Source organism: Cinclus cinclus, chromosome 6, assembly GCF_963662255.1.
Source record: "Cinclus cinclus chromosome 6, bCinCin1.1, whole genome shotgun sequence".
Lineage (NCBI taxonomy): Eukaryota > Metazoa > Chordata > Aves > Passeriformes > Cinclidae > Cinclus > Cinclus cinclus.
In genome coordinates, this window is record NC_085051.1 from 2,226,180 (window position 1) to 2,243,556 (window position 17,377).

The window sequence follows — 17,377 nt, forward strand, 5'->3', positions numbered from 1 at the left end:
CACCGAAACGAGCAAAGCCAGCAGCAGCCCCTCTCCCGATCCCGCAGCTCCCCGCGGGAGTGACCGCGGTGTGCGGGAGCCCCGGTGCGGCCAGAGCGGGAGGTAGAGCCGGAGCCCGCGGTGCCAGCCAGGTCAGAGCGATCCCCCCGCACGGGCACGGGCTGCCTTCACAGGTGCCGTCCGAGGGTACTTGAGTTTGCCGTGGAGTCTGAACTGACCCGTCCTGTGAACTTAGAGGATATTTAATATCAATAAAAATAACTAACAAATCTTTCGCATTTATGTTACGCGGGGCTATTTGTAGTACATAGATGTATGCGCCAAAACAGAGATTTTAAAAGGGAATTATCTGAAATAGTTTGCGAAAAAATAATTTCACTAATAACAAAACCCGGCCGTTGTGACTAATTGGTTTTAAGAGGAAATGAAATTATACTTGGCTATTCCAATAACGACCTCTTTTAAATTCTTTTGCTGTAGCATTTACACTTTGAATCTTAAAGCATCTCTTCAAGGCTGGCGATGCTTGCGGTAACCTTTGATGCCGCGAGGGAAAGGAAATCCCGAGGTGTGCAATGTCCCCGGCTAGACAAGGGGCTCGGCGGTGCAATGTCCCGCGGCAGGTGAACATTTCACGGCGCCTCTGTCTCTGATCTCGCCGTGAGGGTGCGGGCTGAGAGCCGCGGGGGTGTCGCCGGGCGGTGGCCCCGGCGGTGTCACGGCTCTGAAAGCGGCCGGTGACAACGCGCAGGGGACAGGGCGGCGGAGCCGCTGCGACCCCGAGCGCTCCGCCAGTTCCCCGAGACGGCAGCTGCCCTCGTAGGAGCAGCACCCCGCACCCCCGGGTGATTATTCATTAGTAGTTCGGCAGGAGAGCGGCAGGATTCCCTTCCTTGCCTTTAGAGAGAGCCTGTCCTGCCCGCGGCAGGTACCGCCACGTCCCGCGGGGCTCTGCCGCCCGTCCCGGCTCTTCCCGGCCGGGCAGTCGGTCCAGGTGGGCTCCCGCACAGCCAGAATCACGGCACCCCTCGCTGCCGGGGCCGACCCGAAGCCTGCCGTGTTTCCCGGGAGAAAGGACCGTCCGGGGATAACGTGGAAGGTGCCCTCGGGGGCCCTCCGGCCGCCGCCCCCGGGATGGACTCTGAGGACCCGCTGTCCAGGAGGCTAGAGAGGAAAGAGAGACTCCGGGCCTTCCCGGGAGCAGTGCCAGGTGAATCTCTCAAAAGCAGGTTACTCACAGTGCTGCCGTCCTCCCCCGCCCGCCCAGCTGCTTCCTTCCCCTCTCACACAGGCAGGTCGGAGGGACAGGGCTAGGGCCGGGCACACGCCGGCCCCGGGCCCATTGCAAGGGACGCCCACCCCTCCCCTCGCCGGCAGAGCCCTCGGTACCCCGGGGCGCCCCGGGCAGGCAGCTCGCACCCCGCAGGAGCTCGTGGAGACCCAGGTTCCTCCCGTAGCGGGAGAGGCACCTGGAAAGACGCTTTCCCCTTTGAGGATCGGGGTCCGCCCGCCCCGGGTCGTGTCACTTCCCCCGGTTCCTGCAAGGGCGGAGGCTTCTCGGCGCGGTCCCCGGGGCCTGCGACCTCGCCGCCCTCGGGAATCCCCACGGACATGCACGGAGCTGGCGGGGGAAGTCAGGCAGCACGTACTTACTGGCCACCTGGATCCCTCTAACAGTCCCGCAAGTCTCTCCTAAAGCGGGGAAACGTTAGGGTGAGATTTAGTGGCGCTTGCACCAAAAGGGTGGGAGTGATGTGTAGGGGAGATATATTCTCCCACAGTCACCTCTCCCCCTCCATCCCCGGCTCTTCTGTGTCTCCCCTCCCCCCTGCGCGTCTGGTCCGGCTGGGTTCAGCAGAGCGAGCTGTGGGCAGCCCCTCGGCGGAGGTTGTGTGAATGGAGGATCGGCGTGGCTGACTCCTCCTCCCCTGCAAGCGCCTCTATTTGAGCTTTGCAAAGTTGAGGGTGAGCAGGCATCCGAGGTGAGGCGTGTGCGGCGGCCGTGCCCCCTTCCCCCCCACCAGCCCCGACAGGCGGACATTCGTACAGACAGACACACGCACACGCGCGGACTCACAGACACAGGCACGCCGCGCCCTGCCCTGCGCTGCGAGCGGGTGCAAGCCCGGAGGCGATCCTGGAGAACAACCTTTCCCTGTCGCTGCTGCCGGCTCCCGCAGGGCTGGATCCGGGGAGCTGCGTCGCGGAGCAAACTTCCCCCAAAGGGCTGAGCTCGCCGGCCTGGTGCCTGCAGCCGGAGCCGGCCTCCGGCTTGGCGGGCAGGGGCCAGGTGTCTTGGAACAAGTGCGGCCCGGGGGGAGACTGGCTGCCCGGCAGCAGGCAGAAGGTCTGCGAGCAGATGGGCTCCGACGTCCGAGACCTCAACGCCCTGCTGCCCTCCGTGCCCTCCCTGCCGGGCAACAGCAACTGCACCATGCCGGTGAGCAGCGCGGCGCAGTGGGCGCCCGTCCTGGACTTTCCCCCGGGGGCCTCCTACGGCTCGCTGGGACCGCACTCCTTCATCAAGCAGGAGCCGAGCTGGAACGGATCGGATCCGCACGAGGAGCAATACCTGAGCGCCTTCACCGTCCACTTCTCCGGCCAGTTCACGGGCACGGCCGGGGCTTGCCGCTACGGGCCTTTCGGCGCCCCGCCGCCCAGCCAGCCGCCCTCGGGCCAGGCTCGGATGTTCCCCAATGGGCCCTACCTGCCCAACTGCTTGGAGAGCCAGCAAGCCATCCGAAACCAGGGTAAGGGCCGCGCTGCCGGGCGTCCCGGGCTCGGGGGGCGGCCCCCGGAGTCGCCCGCTCATCCCCGCAGGGCCGCGTCTGATGTAAACGCGAAGCCCAGTCTTTCTCCGCGGCAGCCGAGCCGGGTTAGGCGAGCCAGCCCTCCCGTGCCTCCCTTCCCTCCCTGTGCGGCAGCCACGTCGCTCCCGGGAGCTTTAAGAGCCACGAGTTGCTCGCCCCCCATCCCTCCTGTGGGGCAGCGGATGCAGCGGGAGGCTCTCCCAGGCGGTCTGGAGCCCCCGGCCCCCTCCCCGGGTTGGAGCAGCCTCTCGCCTTCGCAAAGGTTTGTTCGGGCCGGCACACGTCCTGGAATGGAGCTGAGTCCCGTGGCCCGAGACAATTCCCTCTGCGTATCTGTCTCGGGGGTCATGGGGTGGTGGCGGGGGTGAACCTCCAAACTTCCTCCTGGAACCGAAAAGCGCTGTCCGCACACTAGTGGTTTCAAGCCCCTTGTCGAATTAACCTCGGGAGGGCTGAATATCCGCGGGCTGGAATGCACAAGCAGGCGCGACTCGTCGTTTCTTGCTTGTCCTCATCTCCGCGCCCAGGACCGGCTGCGCCGTAGCTCCCTCCGTTCCCCGGTGTTCGCATCGCCCTGAGAAGCTCCCGAGGGCTGAGCGGCCAATGTGTCACCCGCGTGTGGCACCGGCCTCAGCATCTAATCCACTTTCTTCCAGTGCCTGCAGTATAAATATTTGCGGGTGCAAACGCGAGGAAGTAAGGAAAAGGGGCCAGCGTGCGGAGAACTTGTAAGAGACCTTTCGGGTCTCCTTCTCCTTCCTTCGGCTGGCCCCGGAGCGGCGGGGCGCCGCGGTTTGCCCCGCACGGCTCGGCCCCAGGACAATTTGGGCGAGGGGAATGGGGCAGCCAAAACTCGGGGTCGGGGGATCGGTAAAGCGTGCGGGGCCCTGTCGGAGCGGGATGAGGGGCCGGGGGTCTCTCTGCTTTTAGCATGGTGTTCCCCGCACCCAGCCCGCAGTTCGGGGTTGCTGTGCCCCGCGGGGGTAATCGCGTAGTCACAAAGCGGCTGGGTCCGACCGTCCCGGGCGATTCGGGCTGCGGGACGAGGGTTTAGAGCAGAGGCCGAGGCCGGAGACGCGCTCGGTGCTGGCCGCCGAGGGGTGGCCCGAGGCACGGGCGATGCTCGCAGCCAGTGCCAGGGGTTGTTCAGCAGCGTGGCAGCTCACGGGCCTCCCTCCCCCGGGCAGTGCCGGGTCGCGGTCCCGGTGCCACCGTGCTGCTGCCTTCCCCATCTCCGGGGGCTCCGACGTAGGAAACCGCAGAGCGGGGCTCCTGGGCCGTGCTGCCGATCCCGGCTGGGAAAATGGGCAGCGTCCCTGGAGCTGGGGAGAGGCTCAGCCGCGCCGAGGCCCCGGAGCCGCTGCGTGCCCCGCGGGGTCCCAGCTCCAGCTGCGGGACGGGAAAGGCCCAGAGCCCGCCGGGACAGGGACTCTGACAGGCACTTTTGAAAGATATCTGAAAGGATTTTAGACATCGGAGGGGATTTAGGATCTCTGGGCGGAAACAGCGACGAGAAAGCGGAGAGAAGGGCGAGGGAGGTAAATTCGACTTTGCGGGGGACAAAATAGATGTGACCCCGCGCCATCCTGACGTCCGGGTTTGCCCACCCTGAGGGGGAACGGAGCCTTTAAGGCTCCAAAACACAGAGCTGGGCTCTGCTCGGGTCCCCGTGGCACCGCACACACCCGCACCTGTGCGGGCCGGGAACGCACCGAGCCCTCCGCACAGCCCCGAGCATCCCGGCCCGGCAGGAGCCTGGGGACGGCGCCGCGGCGGGGAGCAGGGGCCGTGTCCCGGCTCCCTCCCGTGCTCCGCCGGGCCGGGTGCCTCGCCGCGGAGCGGAAGGGTCCCTTCGGCTCGGGGCTGCCTTCCGCCCGTGCAGCCCTGAGGCTCAGCCACAGCAATTTTCGGTGACACGCAGAGAGAGAGCTCCATGGGCAACGAGAAATTCAGCGAAGGGTCTTTGCGCGTGGTTTTTTGTTTGTTTGTTTTTTTTTTTTAATGGATAAAATGTTCTTGCTTTGGCTCTCCTCAAGGTTGAGCTCCTGCTTTATTTATTTATTTATTTATTTTTCGGTTCCTCCGACCGTGGGAAAGACGCTACCTTGGCTCTGTGATGACATTTCTGCCAAATCTGGGATGGGGTGGGGGGTAGGAAACTAAGGCTTTGAAACCTCTGTCCAATTTTCCTCTTCTCGTTTGCCTGCTTCTTTCATCCAGCTGGGCTCCTCCAACAACTGGATGCCTCCAGCGGGCCCCGTTCCCCAGCAGATGTACAGCTTTCAATTATTTTCAGCACATTTTAATCAGGCCTAGTTCTGATAACGCCCTAATTAAAGAGACCTCACTATCGGCAGCTCGGTTCAGAACTCAACTTTCTTATCACATTCCTGAAGCTTTGGGTCAGGCAACACCGGAAAATGCGGCCAAAACCTCGTCCTGCTCCGAGCTGAGTTTTGAAGGTCACCGAAACTCTGTGGCGGGCCAAAAGTAACGTAGAACGTGTCAGTGTTTTCTGAAACTTAAAAAAGAGACAGAGGGAAACGGGGAAAAGGGAGTTGAAGGTTGAGCCTCTACCCTGAGGGCTGAGGGAGGAGATAAGGAGCGAGAAACAGCTGTGGGATGGGAGCCCGTGAGGTACCGGCCTGTCAACGCTGCCCGCGGCGCCGCGAGAGGAGCTCTGCTCCTAGGGTCAGGGGGATGTGAGGGACATTTGGCCGGGAGCAGGCCAGTCCCACTCCCATCTCCGCCCCGCAGTCTAAGGGCCGACTTAAAATCACCGCGAAGGTGAGGGTTTTAAAGTCTCCTGGAGTATTTTCATTCCTGCCGTGGCTCCCGTCGTTTCTCCCGCGCAGGTCAATGAAGTCCTGTTATGTCTCTGGATCCAGTCTGTCAGCAGAGAGAATAAAACGGAGAAGCAGCATTCGAATCCCTTTGCTGCCTCTCAGTTTTATTCTCTCTGAAGCTAGCTGTGATTACGGATCGTTGGTGAAGTTTCGACCCGCCCAGGGCCGAGCACCCGGCACCGAAAGCGAACTGAGACAGGAGCCTGAAAACAGCCCCGAGTGCTCCCTCTCGACTGACAAAATCACTCCCCAGCCACACGCCCCACACAGACGGGTCCTTGAGGGATGCCCGTGCTGGAATAAGCGGGTTCAGGGAGAGGAGTTTGAGGGAGAAAGCGCTCGTAGTCCATTTGGTTTCTTTCCCCTGCCCGCGTCGGACTTCTTGTTTTGTTTTGTTGGGTTTTTGTTTTGGTTGGGGCTTTTTGTTTTGTTTGGTTTTGTTGTTTCTTTTGGGATTTTTTTTTTTTTTTTTTGTTTTAAAGAGCGACTCTCGGAGGAGCTTGGTTCTCGGGGTAAATGCTGATGAGCCGAGAAACCTCTGAGATAATATTACTTTGTAATTACTTTTTTAGCTGAAGTTGTTTAGCCAGCTCCAAGTCATTAATGAAAGTTGGTGTCCAAGCACCTGATTTACGATTCCGTGCTGGCCCGGGGTCAGCAGAGGTGGTCTCTTTCCATCTGAATCTGCTCAGTGTAGGGAACAAAATAGGCTGTTTATTATTTTGGAGAGCAATTTTCGCTGAAAGTAGGAGTTTTATTTTTGCACGTAACATTCCGCCTCTTTATTGCAGACTCTTCAGAAAACAGCTCTTAACAAAATAAAACAAAAACAAAACAAAACAAAAAAAAAGGCGCAAGATTAAAGGGTAACTTCTAAACTGGAAGCGCCAGAGGAGTACACTGGGCAGATGGGAATCTTCCTCCTTTAATATGAGCAACAATTAATGGAAACATCCTTTTTATTGCCGAAGCCGATCTGTTCTGTTTAAACACGAACGAGACTTCCGACTTTCCGCGCCTGGGCGCGGGCTCGGCGCGGCTCTCCCCGCAGAGAGGGATGTGCGAGTGCGGAGGGGCCGGAGGGGCTCGGGGAGCCTGGCCCTGTCCTTGTCCTTGTCCTCGGCGTGGGCAGCAGCCCCGCGGGGGGATCAGACGCAGAGCATTTCGAGCCCGCGGTGCGCGGCCATGAGCCCCTCGCCGCTCGCAGGGACCCGGCGGAGCTCCTGCTCTAACCCCGCTGTGCTCTCTCCGCCAGGTTACAGCGCCGTGGCCTTTGACGGGACCCCCAGCTACGGCCACACGCCGTCCCACCCCGCCGCTCAGTTCACCAACCACTCCTTCAAACACGAGGACCCCATCAGCCAGCAGCCCTCCCTAGGTAATTCCTGCCTCCGCGGGGGCCCGCACCGAGGGCTCTGTCGGGCGGTGGCAAACCGCAGGGAGCCTCGCTGAGCCCCCGCAAATCTGGCTCAGAGCTGGAGCTGCCCAAAGCTGGAGGACGGGGCCCTGGAGACCCCTGCTCGTCGCAGGGCAAGCGGAGGGGTGGCCGCTCGCCCCGTGGGTTAACTCTGTGCTGCTCTCTCCGCAGGGGACCAGCAGTACTCGGTGCCTCCCCCGGTGTACGGTTGTCACACGCCGACCGACAGCTGCACAGGCAGCCAGGCGCTGCTCCTCCGGACGCCCTACAACAGGTACCTCGGCCGGCAGAGAGCTTTGCCCGCCCTGCTTGTGCGCGGGTTGGTGCTGGGTTGGTGCTCTCTCCCCCGCATACCGTTCAAACAGCTTCTCCTTTATGCAAGGAAACAGATTTATTTTTCCCTTCTCAAAAACAAACAAACAAAAAACAAACCCCGACAAAACCCCCGAAAAAAAAGAAGATTAACACGCGAAAAACAAACCATACTAAGGCAAAACCACCCCAACTCCCCAACAAACAAACAAGCAAAAAGCCAGCAAAAACAAAGAAAACAACAACAACCAAAAAAAAAAAATCCCCAAACCCCCACAAAACGAAAAAAAGGTGCCGCGCCCTCCGTCGCGGGTCCCTCTGTGTCTCGGAGGTTTCCCGGACCGGCTCGCCCTCCCGAGCCGGGGTTGCTGGGGACGGCGGCTCCGCTCGGCCCCGGCAGAGCATCCCGGTGGAGCCGGGCACGGCGAGCTCGTGTCGGGAGAGCCGGGCACGGCAGCAGGTGCCGGCCACCTCTGGGAAACGGGAGCCGGGCTGCCCGCACTCCTTGGGCCTGTCCCGTAGCCCTCCGGTGCAATGAATTTGGGGTTTGCCCTTAGCCGCAGAGGGGGAGCGCTTGGGGCAGCCCGGCTGAGCCTCGGGCTGCGGGGCCCCGCTCCTCCTCTCCGCTCCTGGCTTTAGGAATCCCCGAAGCTCTTCCCCGAGGCCGGGAAGGTGTGGAAGTGCTGGTTGGTGAGCAGCAGCCATGGGCAGAGCGTGGTACAGGCGATGAAAACTCGGCTCCATCCAAGGGCTTCGTTTTGCAGGCCAAGAGCTGTTCCGATGGCTCCCAGGAGTGATGGGAGCTGGCCTGCAGGGAGGTTATTTATTGAAATCGGGGCAATAAACCTATCGGATTTCCTTGCTGGGAGAAAGGTGCGTCTGGAGCTTTGCCGCAAGCAACGCAATCTCTTTGCCAGCAGACGGGCCCGTGGCAAGCGCGGCTTCCCGGATTGTTTCTTGGTTTATTTTTTCGGTCAGACATGGGGGCTGGGCGTTGGAGTTTTACAACGTGTTTAGTGAGTAAAAGAAGTTCTCCCAAAATTTATTCCTCAACTTTTTGTGAACTTGGAGCCAGTCCCGTATCTTGGAGTTGCTAAGTAACTCTCGCACACAAAACAATGTGGCTCTGCGAAGGAAGCCGCGAGTGGCTCCTCTTGTAGGCCGCTTATATCACCTCAGATTAATCGACACTGGACGTGAGACAACAAAATTCTGTCACTTCCAGAAGTCACTTCGCTAATGAACGTGAGTTGACGTCAAGGGAAGGAGGGAATGAGGTAATGAAGGAAGGAAAGAAGGCTATCCAGAGAGATTAGCTTGCAGAATAATTGGCGGGGCGAACTCCTGCGCTGAAGCGACAGAGATTGCTCCCCGCGCAGGGAAATCTATAAATATGGTTTGGAGGAGGCTTGGGGAGGGCAGCTCCGAGCGGCCGCGGGCAGCCGCCGCCTTCCCCAGTCCCCCCCGGACCCCGGGGCTCGCCCTCGCCCCGCTCCTGGAAGCGGCAGCACCTGGAGGTGTGATTCCGATAGGAGAATGCTGATAGCGTCGAGAGCTCTCTCTTCCCTGTGCCTCCACCGAGGCAGGGCTGAGCACAGAGGTCGCCTCCCTAACGCGGCCACCTCCCGCCCAGCTCTTGGGGTCCCGCACCCGGCGGGAGTGGGCAGCGCTGCGCCACGGGGTCCATTTCCTCCCGACCTCAGCCTTGATCCTGCCCTGCTCCCTGGGAGGTTTACGGCTTACTCCGGTGAGATAAGGATTTAAGCCTTTAAACCTCTCAGGAGCCAATACTGGTGCGTGGGGGTGTAAGCGAGGCAGTGCTCGTTCCACGCCGAGGGCAGCCCCAGCTGTACGAAGCCTGCTCCCGCAGCGAGGCCCGCACAGGTGGCCGAGCTCGGGGCGGCCTCTCCTTGTCCTCTCCTACTGAACACGTTCAAAAACGCCTGGAAAATGTGGTCAGGAAAGTGGATGAGTCGTTGCGGCGCAGAAACGGGAGGGACTCACTTGCCACATCGCCAACGCCCTGAAAACGACCGCACCGTCCTCATTCATATTTATCTTGATTTTTTTCCCTTTTTTTTTTTTTTTTATTCCCTTAAGACCGTATTTATTCCACACCCCCTTCTTGAAGATTTCTTCTGCTTTTCACAGCTCAGGTCAAGTTCGACAATTCCGTCAAGTGATTGCTCGGTCGCCGCGCCCGAGCGCCTGGGCTGTCGACCATGCCCAGACCCCTGCGCTCTTTGCGCGGAGCGCTCAGAGAATGAGCGCTCGAGGGGATGGTGCTCAGCCCCAGAACGGGGGGTTTGTCGTTCCTGGCACTGCCTGGGGACAGCAAGCGCTCCCGTTCGCCTTTAGCAGCGGAGACGGGGGATGTGGCGGAGGAGACGAGGTCGGTGGTGCTGCCTCTGTGTCCGGCCGGTGTTTCGCTGCACCGCCTCCTCTCTGCGCTGGTTTGTGGTCCCTCGCCCACTCACCCCAGCCGAGGCTGCGGGTCCGCTCCGCCTTGCAGCGCCTGGCAGGGACGGCCATCCCTCCGTCACCCCCGTCCCGGATCCTCCGCGTCCAGCAGGACCCGAAGGGTGCGGGAGGAGAGAGCAGAGGGGGAGGATGCCGAGGGAGTCACCTCCACCTCATGCTCTCGCTTCCACCTCATCGCCATCTCCCCAGCTGGGTGCGAGGGACCCTCCCGGCTCCCCCGCTGGCCTCTGAGCGCGGCCCCAGCCCGACCCACGGAGAGCCGGGCCGGGTCCGAGTGGGCGTGGGCAGGAGGGTCCGACCCGTCTGCAGCGCGGAGGCACTCGGGGCTCAAGAGCCTCGCCTTCCCTCCCGTACAGCGGCAAGGTCGGGAAGAAAGAAATAGTTGAAAGATCGTAATTCTTAGGCTGGAAGCAAAACTATCTCCTAAATCTCTTGCCCCGGCCACCACTTGCTCTGTGTTTACGGCCCGGCCCGTTGCGCTGCCAGGAGCCCCGTGCCTGTGGTTGGTAGCTGGACACGGATGAGAAACCCTCGCAAATCGCAAAGCCTGCGTTTGTGAGTCCATTAAAAATGGTGATGTAAACTTTTCTACCTCGCGCTGTTTAATGTAGTAAACATGCTCGATGTTGAAAATTTACTGTGAGTCACACTTGCAAAGACTTTAAAAGTGGAGGAGTCTCGGTTCAGATTATAGCTCTTTCTGTGCAGAGGTCAAGAACTCGGTAATACTGCAGTGCAGGCCAAAACAAACTCTATATGATCTACTACTGGTTTCCTTTTAAGTTCCATTTTTGCTCGGCGTTGACTTCCTTTTATTCCACTCCAACCTACATTAATCCCCGTTGTAGAAATGTTTCCCCCCCTTCCTCTCGTTTCTCTTTAAAAGCATCTTTGTAATGAAAATAAGTTATTTTTAGTGTCTTCTTTGTGGCCGCTCGAAGGGCCAAGGATTCAGATTGGAATCAGCGCAGGCATATCCCTGGAGACCCCGCTTTCCTCCTCCTCATTCAAACCCCATCCAAACCCGAGATTTTGAGCGGAGCTCTTGGTTCCATGAGATCATCTCACGGTACCGGTCAATAATAAACCATGGCGAGGCCTAAATGGCGTTAGGGACGTCCTGCTCTCTGTCACCTGTCACATGTGAGGTGTTTAATCCGAGCCACTGCCCGGTGGCCCCGGGCAGCTCTTATCTCCGGGCTTGAGGGGAGCGAAGCCCTGCGGTGCCCACCTGCCTCCCTCCCAGAGCCCAGTTAGCCGGAGCTCCGACAATCCCGGCTTTTTCTAGATGAGAGCCTCGCAGTTTCGTGGCTCAGCAGAGAAAATAAATTTCTCCCCTTGTCCGCTGCCGGCCGCAGAGATGGCACAGACCCCACCTGCAGCCCGTGGGAGGGGGCGCGGGTGCCGCTCCTCGGGCATCCCGGTGCCGAGAGGCCGAACCGCGGGGGCTCTCTCCACCCATTCCCTGCACCCATCCCCTGGCTCCAGGCTTCCGCAGCAGGAGGACAAGGCGAGGGGCGAGGGCTGAGGGTCTCTCCTGGGGCTCAGGTGACGCCAAACGGGGCAGAGCGGGGTTTAGTGGAAGTAGCTGAGTTCTGCTCCCACCCGTCTCCCATCGCTTTCCACGACGCCCAGCCTGCCCGAAAACCTCTCGGGTCTCCCTTCGGAGGCTGAAGCCAGCTGGGGCTCTGCTGAGAAGCCGCGGCCGGCGCTGCAGAGCCGGGAGCGGGGCGCGGCCGGAGCGCGGGGAGCGCATTCGGCCGGGCGGGCACCGCGCTGCTCCCGGGGCGCCTGGCCTCGGGCACTGTCACCCGAGGGCGGCACGGAATACAGTGGCTGCGAGCTGTGACAAGATGAATAAGTGTATTGCTTTATGAAAAAGCAAAGGAGGGGGGAAAAGTGGATATTGTGGGGGAGGCTCTTATAAATGAACTGTCAAGCGAAAGAAAGTTAAAGGGAAATCTCCTGCTGTAAATGCATCGGGCGGGCACTTCTAATAAAAATCAGGGTCCTGAAGGAATTAATTACAGCAGCATTACAGGAAGAATTCGTGGAATTGCAAAACGTAGTTGGCACAGACCAGCACGGACTGCTATTGCAAATGGGGAAACTGCAGGAGAGTTTAACAATTCCTGAGCTGATATGCAGGACATTGTAGTAGCATAATAGCACTTCAGACACACTAATGAATAATAGTGTCCAGTGATACTGACAAATGATATTACGCATACTTCGAGATTGAAGTCACTTAATTTGTTTTTATATGCAAAAGCTTCCCACTGGATTCTGGCTTTTTTTTTTAGGTCGCTTCTACCTGCCACGAAAGAAGAAGAAGAAGAAAAAAAAACCGTCTCCCAATAACAAAATTATATAAATTCACTGCGTAAATCCAGCGAATTTAGGTGTAATTAATCAGCGGGGAGACTTGCGTTTACTGTTCCCCGGCATCCGTCACAGCGCCCGCCCGAGGGGCCGGGGCTGCGGGAGCTGCGCTGCGGGGAGAGCCCGGCCCGGGGGAGCCTGTCCTGGCCGCGACACCTCCGCGGCCCCTGGGGACCGGTCCTGCCGGGAGAGCGCTCCCGGGGCTCCGCGGGGCTCCGCGCCCTCCGCCCGCACAGCGGCCGCGCTCCCGCGTTTGCCGCTCGGAGCGCAGAGCGGAGCCGGGGAAGCCGCGGCTGCCTCTTTCCCCCGGCTGCCCGCCGTGTGTACCGGCGGGGAAAGAGCCTGCTCCAGCGCTGAGCTTCGTTTATCGCTCAGCCACTCCATTTTTCTCCTGCTTGTCAAGCCCCTCTATGTAGCAACATCCATCACGGGTCACGATAGCTGTTTCACTCCATTACCCACGTGGTCCCTCACACTCCTGGTTAAAACAGTTAACAGATTTGACTTTTTAAAACAAATAATCATTCGCGTTACCCCTCCAGGCTGCTTATAGTCGTTTCATTTATTTCAATGCGTCAATATCGGATATTATTTTTCGGGAACGTAAAAGTTTTATGTTTCTATTTCCAGCTCTTTACAAGTCGTCAGGCTTACAGATTCAAAGCGTCTTTTCGAGCGACAGATTTCCTTTTCTTTTATTTCCTTTTATTTAAAAAAAAATACAATGAATCGATAAAAGGGTTTATATAAAATAAATTCACTTTCTACTGGTATATATTTAAAACAAATAACAAACAAAGTGCTGATGTTTTGGTTTTTATTTGATAGTTGCAATTTTAGTTCTAATTCTACGTCCTTTCGCAACAGCGACAATTTATACCAGATGACCTCACAGCTTGAATGCATGACATGGAATCAAATGAACTTGGGATCCACGCTGAAAGGGTAAGGAGCTTTGTTCTCTTCTAACCTGTTGCCCTAGTGAAGCTGCATTGCTGAGCTAACTTTATCTTGGATTATATCATTTGAGTACGGTCTCTTGCACGAAAAAAAAATACTGTCCGGTCCTGAGGGCGGCTGTAGTTTGCCGTGGTTTTGATGATCCTTGCCCCAGCCCGGGCGGAGGGTCGGGATGCTGGCTGGGAGCGCTGCGCCGGGAGCTCCGGTGGCAGCGGGCAGGGCCGGGCCGGGCAGGGCTGGGACCACTCCCGGTGCCCGGGCCCCACCCGGAGGAGCAACCGTGGCCGCTTCGCTCTCTCCTCCTTGAGCTGTCGCCTCTTCCTACCATCCCTCTTCCCTTTCCCTGCCTTCGCCAGGCCCTGCGTCCTGTGTCCCGGCCCGGCCGCCTCCCGGCTTCCTTCCTCCCGGCCATTGTCGCCCTCCCACCTGCCGGGAAGAGGCTCCGGCCCGCCTCCCCCGCGGGGCTTCCTGCGGCCGGGAGGGCAGGAAGGCTCCGAGGCGCCGCGGGGCCCCGCCGGGGTGGCGGCCGCTGCGGGGCGGGCAGCGCTGCCTCCATCTCCGCACCCACCGTGCTCGGTGCCTCCACCGGTTTTGGAAGGGCTGGGCATCCCCCGGCGCGCCCGGGGCCGGGGGCAGGAGCGGGATCCTCACCTGGGTCCGTCCGCGGCCGCTGCCGTGAGCGGCGGAGCCACCTTCGGATCAAAAGCCGCAGATCGCCTGCTCTGCTCAGAGTAGATAGTTCGCTGCTCTGAGGAGATAATCGGCTCTGAAAACTCCCCCACCGAAGGCAGGTATTGCCAACTCTGAGATGTTCTCAGTGTCCAAGCATGTGCGGTCTCGAGGGAACAGCAGGAGAGGCTGATAAAAGCCTGCGCAGATCTGCGCTTACATGCAGTTATCCATAGGTGTGAAAATCTTCTTCAAGATGGACTTTGTGTACGCTGCTGTACTGCGACAAAGGAAAAAAAAATATTATGGGTCTCCCTGAAGCTCATAAACCAATGGTGTTTGAAGGTTAGAGGGACTGGTGCAGTAAACTATCTGTATTGAAGTGGAAAAGGGAATTGAGCCTGAAGAAATCTGTCAAGGAGCTTTCTTCTGGTTAAAGAAGATCCCAAAAATCCTACAGCTGTGTACAGTTCACTGCCTTTGCTGCCAATCCCCTCTTTTTAAAGGCTATTTCCTACTTTTCTTTTGTAAGTATTTTTTATTTCCTCTTGAAACTGTACCCTTTAAAGATCAGTCATTGCAATATTAGACACTGTTTTGTCTCTTCTGAAGAAAATATCCTGCAAAATGGAGAAACACATCAACCTTGACTGAGGTCCAAGTTATTAAAGCAAGGAAGAGGTTATTCTTTGGGGAACTCAGTGAAAAAAAAAAGTCACAATAGGAATATTAAAGGAGTACTGAACAAAATAAATGGCTTCTTACTTGTCCAGGAGTCAGACTGTTAGCAGTGTAAAGTATGTGACCTAGGATGCATGGAAAGGGGGAAAGAATCAAGATGAATGATCTATGGTAAAACAAAGCTGAAAGTTTTGGTATAGGCCAAGATTGTAGAATCTGTGGAAAATCAGTGCTAGACATAGCCTCATCACTGGTAATATGAGCCAAAATAGTTATCTGTCTTTTCTGGCTGAGAGTTACAATGCACAGTACCTCCAATCTCAGTTGCCATGAACATAAGGTATTCTTCCCAAGATTTACATCTTTAAAATATATGAACTGTTCATAAGTGTTTCCCAGGCGTTTAGTGTTTCAGATGCTTTTCTCAATCTCGTAGTTGCAATTTAAGAATTTTGGAGTCAATCTTCCTGTTGAAATATGGAGCTTCTAGATTCTGTCCAACGATGACAGTCTCTGTTCAGCTCCTTGCTTTCAGTTTTCCCCAGCACTTCTTCCTGGCTTCAGTGAGACTTTTGCACATTATAAGAAGGAAGAAAATGTTGCCAGTAAGTTCTGCAAATAGTTAGAGAACTCCATGGTTATATAAAACTCATGGGTCATACTGGTTATACTTGACAGCAGACCAGGTCAGTAGCTTGCTTTTCTGGGTTCATGTTCAGCATGAGTTTATCGCACTGAAATGAAACTTTCACAGTGCAATTTAGGTACAGATAGTTTCTGTGCTGAAGGTACCTAGCAGTTTATCTGAGAGCATTCTGGTTCTAGCTCTTTACAGTCTTGCCAATATTTGAGTGATCAGCTCCAGAATCTCCTCAACCAAGATTAAAAGTTTGAAATTGGGCAAAGAATACTTTGGTCAGGTGGCCAAAGGTGTGTCCTTTTCCAGTCATTGTGAAAATCATTCCCATTGAGCTGCAAGCTTATGAACTTGTATGTCAGCAGCAGCAAGAGCCTGGCATCTGAACTTTTGAATGATTTCATCTGCTCAGAGCCTGCTTCAGCTTGTGGCTTTAAGGCCATGGGAAACTTTTTCTTGAATGCTTTTCCCTCCATGGATATTTTAATACTGGATATTGGAACTGAGAGCAAGAGTTTTCTACGTATCAGTGGAGTTTGGTCTGAGTGCTTTCAGTGGGTGTAGGCAGGCATTAGGAATCTGTGGAAGGCATGGCCTGAGAGAAAGGCAGAGGTGGGCAGGAAAATGTATGGAACAGAGATCCTGACCATCATTGCTAAATGGTGAGGAGAGACCTCTGAAACGAACTGAGATGCTGTCTTCTTCCAGAGTACAGCACCGTGACAGACTGGTAAGGGAAGGGGAGAGAGGTGTTAACAGGGAAGCAGATAGGAAAAAAGATAGATAGAAACCAGATAGAAAAGGCTGCAGCCATGAATTCTAGAGGTTTCTACTCGCTGGTAAACCAAAAGGATGTCTGATGGTCCAAGATGACCTTCCCTCTGTCAAGAGCTGTCCCTTGAGAAGACAACCCACTACTGCTACCACACAGCCCGAGTGACTGAATCTACACTTTAGATTTTTGCTTGGGTTCAGAACTGCAAACTGACAGAGCTCTGATTGAGCTCAAGTTGTTCTTACAAGTCATGTGAGGGAAGAGGAGTGCTTTGAGAGCTCGTGTGTGTTAATTGTGTGGCTTGTTTGTCCAGGCATCCCTCTGTCACCTTCTGAACTTTGGGTGGACCAGAGGCAGGGCTGGCTTGTCCGTGAGCTGTCTCACAAACTGGCAACTTCTAGAATCTGAAAGGAAACCTTCATTGTTAAGGCAGTGAATCTCACTGTGGGACTGGATTTTATCTCCTCAGACTGTTTGCTGATGATTGTTCCTCATTTGTGGTATTTTGTTTGGAGCTGCTGGGATCAGATTTATTCTGTTGCAGAAAAGTCAGTGGGTCCCAGACATCTCAAAATTCATGCTCCGCATTAGTGGACACCATTGCCATCAGTTTCTGTCCTTCATATTTTTGTGTAGCTTCTTCATTTGTCCAATATGAAAAATGTTGCTTCCTTCCATAGCAGTTCTAGAGGAAGATCTCAGGGGTATAAAACCCTCCTTTATATTCTGATGAGTTAAGTGTAAAAGTGACATGGAAATAACTGATACCAAGCAGGAAGTGATGCAGCATGGTAGACAAGAAGTGTAGTTACATTCCCAGCAGCAAGACTCAGTGTAATTTTCCCTTCAGCTGCTCGAGTAAGAGGCTTTGATCCATATTTCTAACAGTCATCTGAAAATCAGGCATAGAACCAGACAACATTTTGGTTTTCCCCTTTTGGTTTTGCTTGGATGTTAAACACTCAGCATGTTCCATGGAAATTGGTATTTATTGCTGTTTTCTCAGGCTTACTGTAAGGAATATTGCATATGATCTCTGTAGAGCACTATTAAAACTGTACCTAAAACAAGGCAGTGAAAACCTTTCTTATTTAGGAATGGTTTGTAAAGGTTTTTCTGTTTAGCTTTGGTGGTACTGTTAGTAAAATGAGGAGGTGCAAAACTTGGGTACAGTTCTGCAGTCGAGATGAGCTGGTAATGGGCAATAACCTCCAGCCTCCAATATGGAATTTATCCTTTCTCACCCATAGCTGATGGTCTTGTTCTGAAGGGAAGGGTTTGGTGAAATCCTGATTCCACTCAAGTTGATGGTAAAAAAACCCCCAAACCAAAGAAAGACTACTGAAGTCAGAAACACAAAGGTCCCCTGAAAATTTAGAGCCTTCCTTTCATTAGCCAGCTGATTGT

At 56.0% G+C, this 17,377-nt stretch overlaps 1 protein-coding gene across 8 annotated transcripts in view; it reads left to right on the forward strand.

Moving 5' to 3' along the window:
- The first annotated feature begins 2,359 nt into the window (after positions 1–2,359).
- WT1 (WT1 transcription factor) overlaps positions 2,360–17,377 on the forward strand; it is a 33,418-nt gene continuing 18,400 nt past the window's right edge. For 6 of the 8 annotated variants that reach the window (XM_062494405.1, XM_062494406.1, XM_062494403.1 and 3 more), the window contains exons 1-4: positions 2,360–2,750; positions 6,912–7,034; positions 7,245–7,347; positions 13,116–13,193. In XM_062494405.1, the coding sequence (XP_062350389.1) occupies positions 2,360–2,750; positions 6,912–7,034; positions 7,245–7,347; positions 13,116–13,193 (695 nt within the window). Of the gene's footprint in view, positions 2,751–5,965; positions 7,035–7,244; positions 7,348–13,115; positions 13,194–17,377 lie in introns of those variants that run through there. The other 2 variants (XM_062494410.1, XM_062494407.1) reach the window with 2 other exon arrangements.